The 12760-nt window shown below is 40.2% G+C and overlaps 1 protein-coding gene across 2 annotated transcripts in view; it reads right to left on the minus strand.

Moving 5' to 3' along the window:
* Positions 1-12760, minus strand: part of ptpn4a (protein tyrosine phosphatase non-receptor type 4a) — a 74461-nt gene that overhangs the window by 3102 nt on the left and 58599 nt on the right. For both annotated transcript variants that reach the window (XM_061053781.1, XM_061053782.1), the window contains exons 16-24: positions 7220-7379; positions 6516-6599; positions 6209-6265; positions 5905-6061; positions 4400-4566; positions 3911-4001; positions 3659-3720; positions 1213-1359; positions 455-583 (exon numbers count right to left, since the gene is read on the minus strand). In XM_061053781.1, coding sequence (XP_060909764.1) covers positions 455-583; positions 1213-1359; positions 3659-3720; positions 3911-4001; positions 4400-4566; positions 5905-6061; positions 6209-6265; positions 6516-6599; positions 7220-7379 — 1054 coding nt within the window. The remainder of the gene's footprint in view (positions 1-454; positions 584-1212; positions 1360-3658; positions 3721-3910; positions 4002-4399; positions 4567-5904; positions 6062-6208; positions 6266-6515; positions 6600-7219; positions 7380-12760) is intronic.

The following is a 12760-nucleotide window of genomic DNA, read 5'->3' on the forward strand; positions in this document are numbered from 1 at the left end:
CTAAAAGGTAAATACAACACAAACTTACATCCTCCATTTGTCTTTGAAAAACTCTTATCATCCCACTCTCGATTTTTTTTTTCTTCTGCTCTCTATTTCAGCAATGTGACTGACTAGGGTGGTTGGGTTGTCATGGTTACCAGATCCCAATACGTGGCCCGCATGCAGCATCGGGAGCCAGAAAAAGAACAGCCCACACCGGTCACTATGGCAACACACCTCCTCGGGGTCCTCAGCGACTCATCCTTTCCTGAGACGCCGGTCCCTCTCTTTGATTGGACCCTGCGTCTCTCTCTGTGCTGCTCTGTTCCTCCTTCCTAACCTGTTTCTGTCAGCAGCTAACACCCTCTCACATCCTCCTCTTTATTAGTTTTAACGTCGCTCTCTGTTTCCTCTGATTCTCCACTCCTGAATGTTTTAAAAAGGTAGTTTGTGTTTGTGACTGTGTGCTTACCGGTGTGTGCATCAGAGTCATCTCGCGGACCAGGAAGGCAGAGTTGCCCTCTTCATTGTGGCACGTTACTGTAAAGTCTCCATAGGTGGCGCTGCTGTCTGGATTGGGCCAGTACTGGTGACACTTCACCTGTAAACACACACAAACAACTCTGTTTACAACTCAACATTTAATTACTTGTCAATCCTGACTGTTGTTTCTTTCTCAGATCACGGGGTCAAAGGTCAAGCTAAGGTACAGAACAGCATCTACTTCTTCTTAAATGAGCTATCTGTTGTTTGCTACTATGTTCAATTCACAAATATACAGTTTGTACAATGCACTCAGTCTGCCTGGAATCATTAAAACCTCCTGTGATGATTCTGAAAAACGTATGAATGAATGTTCAATGGATCAAAGTTGTTTTGATCACACTAATCTCTTTTTGTTTTGAATGAACTGAGCTCAAATTAACAAAAGACGTCAAATGAAAAAAGTTGCAGTGATTTATAAATTAAATATTTTGAAGAAAGAATCTCGTCTGCGTTTCAGACAGCTTCACGGTAAACAGCCATGAACCTGGCACTAACAGACTCACTCAGGATGAGAACTTGGCATTTCTACAAAGGGTAAAAGAAGGTTTTTCTATCAGACAAACTGAGTTCAAAGCTGTGCGGGGCTTTTAGCTGGATTCTTTCATAATAAAATTCTGTTTCCTAACATACTGTAGTCTACATATGGCAACATGGTCCTCATCTGTGCTGAACTCTTCTACATACCCGCCCTCTCTCGACCTGCGTAGTCAGCATGACCACCATGGATGAGCCCTGCTCCCATGTCATTTGCCAGAAGTCGGGGCAGGTGTTGGGCAGCGGGCCTTGGCAAGCTATGTAGCGGTTAATAAGACTGGAGGCTGGAATCTCCATCTAGAGGAAAGAAAAGAAGCACAGATTGAGCTACACAGATACAAGGTTGATAGGATTCCTCTTTATAGTTTAGTTTCTATTGAAAGCGTTTGCTTTGTGCATTTTACAACACAGAGCGAAATGCCTTTTGATTATTCTAAACAAAAAAAAAATCAAGCCTTTTAGACAAATTCTTTAGGTACTTACACACGCTGACAAGTTAATAGTGTTTGGTTTCCTGTTTGAATGAGCCTCTGAGTCACTCACAAGGTCAGACGTAGTAACATTATTGTAACACTCAGGTGTGCGCTCAATGTCACCACAGAGTGCCGATGATACAGAAGCACAAACACAGACACGTCAAGAAATCAGCTGAAGGTCTTAACACAACATCTTGAACACATTGCTGTTTTTTTTTTTTTGCCTTATTATGTTTTTACTGTTAAAAAAAAACAGCAGATATTAGGTTGTTGAGTAGATCAGTATGCGGTGGCTGTGGCTCATTGGTAGAATCAGTTTTCTCTCAACCGGAGGGTTCGATCCCCAGCTCCTGCAGTCACATGTCGAAGTGTATTCGGGCGAGACACTGAACCCAAAATTGCTCCCGCTGCTTCATCAGTGGTGTGTGAATAGATTAGTTAAAACTGATGGATTCTTTACAAAGCAGCCTCTGCCATCAGTGTACAAGCTCAAGTCCATTTACTCGATATAATAAATGTGTTTTCAGCACTCATGGTGACTCATAGAATAAATGAAGACCATTAGGTTCTCATAATATTTACTAAATGTGGTACCTAATTAAAGCCACATATAAATAACAATTTGTTCTGATAAGATATCATTTATTATTTTCTCCCTTATTTCATAATGTTGTAACTCAAAGCAGTCAGGAGCCTGTTACTCTATTATGACTTTGATAAATACAGCCTTGTGATGCCCGAGTAGTGTCATCATGTAGTCTTTTCACTGCGCTGTTGTCTTCATGGAGGTGTGTCTCTAACCTGTGTCACTAATTAGAGTAACTCAGCACACCAGGGGCCCAGTGTGCTAAAGTGACTAAATCTCCTGCAGTCACACACACACTGGCTGTTTTTCAAACCACTTACTATACTAGGAGTAGTATTTACTGATCTGGCCAAAATGCAGTATGCAGTACTGTATGTGAACAAATAGAAGATATGCCAGAAATTCCCTGATGTGTACGGATTCAGGAAAAATCTACAGTATGCATCAGACTAGTCTTCCTCACATACTGTTTCCCACAATGCAAAGCGCCAGGTCAGATATTGGAATGACTTGGAAAGGTCAGCAACAGCTATAATCACAATCCAACAAAACCACACAATGATACCATCAATTATCTTTTTGATTCTCAAAATCATGAAAAAATCTAAATAAATCACTTGTTAGCTTTTTTTCCGACCGTAAGTGGAGAAAACGCTGCAGCGATTATTGCTGTCAGCTTGGCTGTTATATACTTCCACAAGACCGGAAAAGACAGCTTAGCCTGGCCTGGCAAATAACCACCGACAGGCAGTCATACTACATACTACTGTCGAACACAGTCTATGGTCGAACATAGTAAGCAGTACAAACTGCGTTCTGTGTTCAACAGCAGTATGCAGCGATTGGTTTTTGAAAACAGCTGCAGTTACCTTTTGTTATTTTTGCATTTCGCAACACCTGCACACACACTTACTCTACTCACGCACATCACACACCACTGACTGCCACAACTCATATTGAAAATATAGATTTGGCCTAATTTGAGTTAACAAAGAATTGCACTACTTCATTTGGTATAATGGAGTTAATAAAGATTTGTTGGACTAATTTGGTTTGATGTGGTTAATTAAGAAATGTTTGGTTATTTAATTTGGTTTGATTTGGTTAAATAAAGAATGATTTAAACCTTAAACTTTTTGTTATAACATCCTGAGCCAGGTCATAACAGCCTTTAGAAGACCTTTATGATTCAAAGACCTGAGTTTGGCCAATAATAACGTTTCTTTAACAGGCGTGACTGCTTATTAAAACTGGCTAAAATGTGATGGAATGAAGGGTTAACTTCGAAACTCAAACCCAGCAAACATAGACAAGGTGCTTTCAACTTTGCTGGCTGATGTAAAAACATACAGAACATTCACTTACACCGTTATTCCCTCGTAAAGTGGATGTGGTGAACTCATTCACCAGTTATGTGCGTTCAACATGTGTTGTGATAGTTAACGTAACAGACCACCCACCAGGTCTCAAAACCAACAAAAAGCAGATCTATGGACAGGAAGATGAAAGAGAACAGTAAGGAGGAGGAACTCACGTTGATGTAGTTTGCATTGATGTAGTCATCTGTGCTTTTCAGAATGACCCGCGTGGCATCGTCTATAAAGGGAAAGAAAGAGACAACGGACAGGGTTGGAGCGCATATTCAAAAAAAAAAACAAGAACAGAAAGACAGAGAGAGCGACAGAGAAAGCGACAGAGAGAGCGACTGACAGAGCGAGAAAGAAGAGATTTCCAGAGGGGAAAAACACAAGCCAACGGCGAGAGACAGCTGTGTTCAGTCACGTACAAGGAGAGATGTCTCTGTAGCGATTTTTGGAAACGTTCTGAGGTAATTTGGCACACAGCATGGTCATCCCCGGCCTCTTCCTGTACAGTTGCTGTAAGAAAAGGAACACAAATTTGTAATGAAATACAATGAAAAACATCAGACAATCAGCATTTAAGTTAATATTCTTCATAACCCAGATCTCAGAGTAAACAGGATAACAGGATGTTTATGATAAAGTAAAGGAAGCCAGAGAAATGTGAACAAGAAAAGAAATGTGGGATAACACAACATCAGATCAAAGAGTTTGTGTGTGGGGCGTCTGTGACCTAGTGGATAGTTTGCGCACCCCATGTACAGAGACTGTTGTTCTTGAAGCAGGCGGCCTGTCGAATCTGACCTAATACTTCTTTCCCGCATGTCATCCACCCAATTTCAGACTCTACCCACTCTCTCTAATTGCTAAGAGTTTTGTTTGTATCTCTGTGTGAAAAGAATTCTCTCTCTTACATCAAACTGTGCCAATATGGCTCCACCGCTCAGGCCTTCCTTCAGTGTGACCATGGAGTCCCTCAAAGCGTTCTGGTCTAGCTGTGTGGGGTCCTGAGGGGACTTCTCTGGGATGTACTGAAAGTCTGGCTCCGAGTCCACCTTCTCCTCCACCACGTCATAGATGGCTGAGTGGGACAGGAAGGAAAGATGTCACCGTGTGTATACAAACAGCTGTTTATGTAGGCCGAGGCCCGAGGGGAGTATATTTATCTCTAAGTATGTAATGAAAGAAAAAAAAAAACATCCAAGAAGAAGAAACTCTGTAAATCACAACCAACGCACAGGAACATATAGTTAATATGTGTAAATATCTATATGAATACATTTCATAAAAACGGAAAAATCAAATGTGAACTGACAGGTCTTACATACATTGATGCAATCTTATATGTGCTCTGATGTAAGAGAGGATATAATGCATAAATCCCTCACTGACCCATTTAAAATACCAAGAATTTCCATGTTTCATCATCTTTTAAAGCTGCCCCCCACACCCCCTCTAATTCGCTGACTCCGATTAAAAGGAAATCCATCGCATACTTTCCACATGATAAGAACATACAGCTAAGTAATGTACAGAGAAGCAAAATGTACACTCTGTACATTAGATCTCCTTTAAAAACTACACGTGAGCGCGAGCAAGCAGTCCAGAAAAGACCAGAAGAAGAAACCAAACTGGTGAGCAGATGTGCAGCTGTTAATCTTCAGGAGTGGACTGCACAGACCCTCCAGATGTTGCACTTTGCCTGGTTATCACTTTAGCATAAATTGGAGATTCATGCACCACTAATTTATATTCAAGTAAAGTGGTTCTTGTGTTAAGATCAGTTGTTAGAAAACATTTAAACCTGATCACTTCCAGATTAAACTGAAATGAAGAAAATGTAACTGAGAGAGCCATTCAGCCTTAAAAGTGTTTAAGGTTTTGTCTACATCTTTGTGTTAAAATTGTAAAATTATTAGTTGTTTTATACATGTGTACTGCATTAAATAAGTAGTAGTGGTAGGTGTGCGCACCCCAATTACAGAGGCTACATGCCTCTAAGCAGGTTGCCTGGGTTCGAATCCAACCTGTGACTCCTTTCCAGCATGTCATTCCTATCTCTCAAGTAAAGGCATAAAAAGAATCCTTTAGAAATTAAAAAAACCTGACGCTTATATTCAATAAGAATAATGTACCTCAAAGCCTTTCTTATAGTGACTCACAATGTTTTAGGGAAGCATGTCATACAAACAGATTTTAATTAGAGTTACCCTAATAAATCACAAACTGAGCTACATCGACAATACAACAAGCTCTATCTGTTAAAGAGAAGTTTACAAACCAGCTTTTTGACATATAAATGATAAATATAATATAAATAAGGACACCACCACTACAAAAAGGTGTATTCACTTCATAGTGAGGAGTATGTGATTTCAGTCACAGCCAATCTTAACTGTCCACGCAGGGAACAACTCACCGTTTGGTCTGACCAATAGGATGAGCTCCCCAGAGTGGCTTTCACAGCTGGCCTTGATGAACATGACCACCTGATCATGGGTGTGGTCAGAGATGTCCCGTCCGTTAATGAGGACCACCTGGTCGCCCTCGTTAAGGCGTGGCACACACAGGTCGGCCTGAGGAGGGACCAATGGAGACGAAGTGAGACACGAGTTCTGAGACGTTGATAAATAGATTTTTGGAGAGAAAATGTTCTCAGATATTAAAATAATAACTACATGAGTAGTCATCTGCTGGCTAAACTGATTTATTTCCTGACTTACAGATGTTCCTGGAGCCACTCGAGACACAATGATTGGCATCTTCTGGTCAGCTCCACCCTGAAAACGAATCCATTAAAGATCAGTAAACAGCACAAAGCATTGAAGACATGTTCCTTTCTTTCAAGGGAAGAGTCAATATTTCCACCAATGAGGGTAGAATTGGTCATAATTCATACAGACAACGCGTGCCAAAGGTTTTGAGTCCTTGGCACAAGTTAAGAGAGAAGAAGAAAAGAACGAAGGAGAGAGGAGCAACCGAACAGAAAAAGCTATTGGACCATGAACAAAGGTTTTGTACCACACTGACCTTGACATTGAAGCCAAAACGTCCGTGTTCATCGGGTCTCATTTTGATCAGGACGAGGTTATCGTGAGGGACGACTCCATTCAGCTACAAGAGCAAAGTGAGACACAGATACATCATATATATGAATATCTGTGCACTCTTTTCTTTCATACAAACCTCCACAGAATATCAGCTGCAGATCATAGGGTAGACAATATTACTTGCTTGATAAAATAAAAAAAGAAGTGAACTACAATTTATCTTTAGTAATTAGTTTGAACTCGACCTGAATACTAACTCTACATCTTCAATGTATGACCAAGATTTAAAGCCTAAAACTGGGATTTTTGGCCACCAGGGGGCAAAAAAGTGATAAAAAGGTCAAACAAGCTGACAAAAAACAGATAACCATTTCAGAATAATTTCCTTTTTATCATTAAGGATGTTCAACCGTGTTCACTGGCCCTAGCATATACATCTGTAGTTTGATGCATGTCAGGTAATCACACAGGACATTTTATTAAAATCTTTAAAACCAATACAAGAAGAGAGACCAAAGAAGTGTCTAAAGGATGAATTAATATGTCGTACTCGACCAGGAACCCTTTAGTTCTCTATTCTTCATCTTCTTGGTGAATATCTTTTCAAGAAGAAGACACAACTGGGCATGATAATAACGTTCTACAATATCTAATGACTGTGTTGTGTTGTGTCGCAATACTGACCGTGGTCTTGTCAGCATTGACGGGCACATCGTACATCTCGTTGAGGTGGTTGTCCAGGAGGCTCTGCTGGGAGTGGGCCTGGATGATCTGGCTCAAGGTCTTTCTGCTCAGCTGCTTGGGGGGCAGGGCTGGGGGCTGGCCATCAAGCCCCTCTGGAGACCTGATGGAGACAAGGAGAGAGAGAGAGAGAGAGAGAGAGAGAGAGAGAGAGAGAGAGAGAGAGGTGACAGAGATTTAAAAAAACATTTTAAGACATTTTGCATCACATGCTAAATTCAGAACTTAGATGCAATCCGATTGGACAAAGGTTTGGTGCTTATTCCCTTTTGCTTCTCTATTCTACACAATCACATTTCTATCCATTAGAGAGAGACTAATCATGAAATAATGAGTTATAAAAAGTTAATAATTACAAACTTAAGCAGCCTGTTTTTTTTTTTAAAGAAAGGAAGACACATACAGGCACGGCAAAAACACAAGTAGTTGTCTCACAGCTTATTGTCCTGCTTGTCAAAGAGGAGGACATTGGGTAAAAAAAGAAAGGTTGGGAGGCGAGTGGAGAAAACCAGATAAAGGGGAATGGGAGAGACAGAGATTGCAAGAGACAGAGAGGCTTAATAGCACTGTGTTAGTCACAATGCATTAACCTCAATAAAAAAGGCTGCACGAGAAAGGGAAAACACCCCCCCCCATCCCCCCTCCCCCCTCCCCCTCCATCATCGGGACAATAAAAGGCAGTCAGTGAGTATGATGAAACAACGCAGCCAGTCAGGTAAGGCTTTCAGCAGCATCGTGTCCCGCTCTCTGGGGGGTAAGAGTGTGCCATTTCACACCGTGTCTGTATCCATAAGTGTTAGCGAGGGTGTGTATGAAGTTGTGTGCAAGCTCTCCTGAGGGAAAAGAGCACCAGTCAAAGAGCATTGGAGATGTTTTGGCTGCTGCTGCTGGTGCCACTTTGCGTCTTTAACGCACGCACAGAACCTATCATTTATTATGGGTCAAAATCAGGTCATGCTCTCAGAACGAGGGCAATGCACAGCAGGCCTGAGCCAAGACTGAGCATCCCTCCTGCATGAATGTGTTTCCTCCACACGACACAGGCGAGTGAAACGGATATGAAGGCATCTCCATACCAGAGTCTGAGCTGGCCACAGTCCTGGCACCGTCGTCTCCACCAGACATAACCAAGCACTTCTATTTACTAATCCTTATGGCATATAACTTGATTATTACCGAATCCTAAAAGTCTTCTTTTAGGTCCAAGTTAAAGGTGCACTATGGAGTTTTGGTAGAGAAATGTGAAAGCTGGAGAAATGTACAGATTATGCGGTATATGTTCATAACTTTATACACAAACTGTCCTCAGAGGAAAAATTGGTCCCTGAAACACTGTTTGAAGATAAAATGCTATGCGAGAAGTTATGGTGGAGGGCCTGCATCAGTGAAACGTTACCTCTCCTGGTAGACTTTAAGCTCCAAACAGTGTTCCAGGGACCCATTTTTTCCTTTGAATAAAGTTTGTGTATTTAGTCCAGAAAATATAGCATAGACTGGTTTCAATTATCCAACTTTCAAATTTCACTCACAAATCTACATAGTGCACCTTTAAATGTTAGAAGCCTCACACAAGACAGAACTAAACGAACGTGCACAATGACAAAATAATCAGATACCAGTGCATGAGATTCTTAAAAAAGCACCTATAAAAAAATCATATTGGATTAAAAAAAAAAAAACACCAGAAGGTGAATTTAAAAACACTCAAAGTGCACACACAAGAGCATTTAAAACTAAACCGTTTTTCCAAAGCCAGCCGTAGCTTTGCATCTGTGATTAAACAGATCTGATTATAGCGATGTTATGTTTCCATTTATTGTATAATTGAAGCTTTTATTTCCTTGACAGTGTCAGGAATATAGAGACACTGCATTTTAAAAAGCCATCACTGTCATATAACGTGGTTCCCTAAACCGATAATTTTCAGTCTGCACAACTAAAAACACAACATTATAGAGAGAAGGTCCAAGGGTTTGGGCTTTTTGTACTGTGTATGTGTTGTAGCGTACTGTGTGATTTAAAACTGATTCTGGTTTGAGTTTTTATTGGAGGAAAAAGCAGCGAAAAAGCAATGACACTGGCCTAAGCAGAGTCATTCCTTACTGTCTCTGTTTATCAATCTTTAATATTAGGGATGACTTTTTTTTTTTTACTGAAGAACAAAGTCTCACAAACCTTCAGTTGAGAAAAACTAAAAAAGCACCAATTGTGAAATTTAGGGGCGATGGCGATACCGATGTTTAAAAATAACAAACAGACTCCCACAGCGCCGACATTTTCTCTCATGTTTGACAACAAAAACAGGTCAGAGTTTTTTCAACAGGTGAATTCATCTGCCCAGTAAAACACCTCTTCTCTGAATCAGCAGTTTTGGTAGATGTCAGCATTTAATTGATTTGGTACAACAAATCAACATCAGCTACTGACATCGGCTCATGACTCATTATCTGCCGATGTGCCGATGTCTGTCAACAGGACCGATATCAGCTGATACCAATGATGAACTGATGCATCCCTAATGTTGTAAACTGTCCATTTACAACTCTGTTTTTGCACATTTACATTTAATCTTTCATATTTAATTTACAACCATTTATGACTCTGTTCTTGCACATTTACATTTAATCTTCCATATTTAATCTTCCTATTTAAGACTAGTAATGCTTAGTTAAATCCTGGTTGCATATATTCACATTTTTATTTTTGATATTTTTTAGTATTTATTTACTTTGTATTTAATATTATATTGTGTTTAGATTGCTAACATTGTGTTTTTTACTCATATTGTGTGTTGGATAACCTGCTGCTGTAACGCCACAATTTCCCAGTTTGGGATCAATAAAGTAATTCTATTCTATTCTAATAAAAACTACATTTACAGCTAATAGCCCTCTGAAACCATGAAGACATCACAATGGAATTGGTGGATGTGTTAATTTAGAGCCCCAAAAGCTACAAGAGAGATTCTTCTGTTTGTAAATGAGGTTAAAAACGCTTCATCAATAACGAGAAATAAACACATATTTAAAGACAGAGAAAGGTGTGAAAAAAGGCCAGACACATGTTTTGCTTTGAAATGATAGTTTGATATGAAATGGGAATCTTAAAAAAGCATACATGTGATGTTAAAAAACATAAACTGGGGGATAGTGAAAACATGGTGGAAGAACTAAATGAAGCCATTACATTAGTAATACACATGGATAGTGATTTGTCTGAGCAAGCGATTATGTCATCTTTTGGCTCTGTAACCTAGTGATGAACCAACAACTTGGCGCGTGTGTGTGTGTGTGTGTGTGTGTGTGTGTGTGTGTGTGTGTGTGTGTGTGTGTAGACTTGTAGGCAGCAGAACTTATACTGTAATGTTATTTAACCACTCTGATTTCCAACTGAGCAATGTTCCTTCCTCCCACCTCCACACACACACACACACACACACACACACACACACACACACACACACACACACACACACACACACACACTCTCTCTCTCGCTCTCTTTCACTCACATATACACCTACAGTGTCAACAGGGGGAAAAAAAGCATGCTGTATCTACAATGCAATTCATTCAAATCACAGCGACTCAAGCAAAGAAGAGTCCAGGCCAACAGCACACGTTTGCATCTTACACAACTCATTTCTGGCTCAATAAAGCAAAAACAATCCAGCTGGAGGATCAGTTTAACAAGTTGCTTTTTTAAACACATAGTTTGTCTCACCCGCTAAATGTTGTCAGAGTTTCAGAAACTTGTACAGCTTAGCCACTAACATTATAAGATGCTTTAGCAATGTGCTAACTCAAACTGAGGCTGTCTTAACATCCACCATGTATATCGCTGAGTGAGTGAGCAAACAACTTCTGAAAGGTCTGCAGTTTCAACAGGACTTTGATTTCATTCTTTGCATTCCACCAGGTTTGTATTCAATTGAGCTAACAAACATCAAACTCCTGAAGGCCCGGGCTAAAGCATCCTGAGAATGTGAGTGTGGATATGTGAACACTTTGATTTATTGACTGATGATAAAAACAATGTATCCTGTTCAAGAATCAATTATGAACAGTTGATCAGTAACTGAAATAGTAGGTCTGCACGATATGACAGAAACATGCAATGTGCAATCACCTGATTCAATATATGGATAACAATATGAAGATCAATAAATCAACAAATATTAAAGAGATTGTATGTGGTCTATCTGCTGTTCTCAATGTTTTATACAAAACCTGGGACTGAATCAGGTACCTTCTGAATCCATCCATTATTTCATTGAGTTTAATCTGACTACATCATAATGGTGTGAAAGCATGAGCAATACATAACGGTGTGTTACAGTGACCTCCGATCTCAGAGCTGGGAATGACGTCACACCAAAGTGAACCAGTTGCGAGTAGGAAACAAGACGGACAAGCAACATGGACGCCTCCAGCAGTACCTTTACTGTTAGCTTATAACGCGCGGGACCATAACTTGACACCATGTCCACAGATAGAACTTGCACGATACTGTGGGTGTGATTCACTTAATAACATAAAAAGATGACGGTGTACGGATTAAACTACTATTGATGCATTAAGCAGCCATGTTGGATTTTAACTCGGGCTACTGAAGGTTTCTCCCTATTTCCAAGTCGGAATTCCGACTTCAGGAATGTTGATCACACCGTGTCCTAACAGCACGCGAGCGTTACACTGCCACGCCGCATCGCACATGATCGCACGCTGGCTGTCCACACTGCGTCCGTTAAATATATTATTATCTGCTCTGTGTATTTCAGTTTCCCATTGCAAACAATATGACATCTGGTGCTTTGTATTTAGGAACTGTTGACTCAAATCACCACACTCAGAGACAGACACGGCTCCATGAAAAACAAGTTTTTCTCCACAGCTCAACATTTCAATCACTATTAATGCACCTCTATCTCCACTTTGTAAGACAAGCTAACAAGGCTAATTGTGTCACTGACACTCACTTGCGTCACATGCTGTTAGGACAGGTTGTCCGGCCGGCAACTCGGAATTTCCGACTTCCAACATCAATTGAACGCTCCAATACCCATTCCAACAGTTTAAATGTAGGCTAAGTAGTGAGAAAGCATTCCTTGTTTACATAAAGTAAGTCTTCCTATTTGACGTGATCAATTCAGACGTTTGCATCGTGTTAACTGTGAATACTCGTATCATCATGATGAAATTGCATTTAATCATGCAGCCCTAAAGAGAAGTGTGCTTCTTCAAGCCTTAGCAGAGATTCTCTGTTCCTTAACGTGAATTGAAAGAAGAAGTTTTAAAGCTCACTTCACTTTAACAGCCTCATGGAAATGTAAAGGAGTTCACCAGATATTTTATAAAGTGAGAACAATAACATGATGCAGAAATCTCCCATACCCTCACTTGTAAATTCAGCCCAAACATACAACCTCTCCGCCCTATTATTCACTATAAACACATTTTACAAGCGGATTTTCAAAGGGTTCGT

The sequence above is a fragment of the Labrus mixtus genome, chromosome 13 (genome assembly GCF_963584025.1).
Source record: "Labrus mixtus chromosome 13, fLabMix1.1, whole genome shotgun sequence".
In the NCBI taxonomy this organism is placed as follows: Eukaryota; Metazoa; Chordata; class Actinopteri; order Labriformes; family Labridae; genus Labrus; species Labrus mixtus.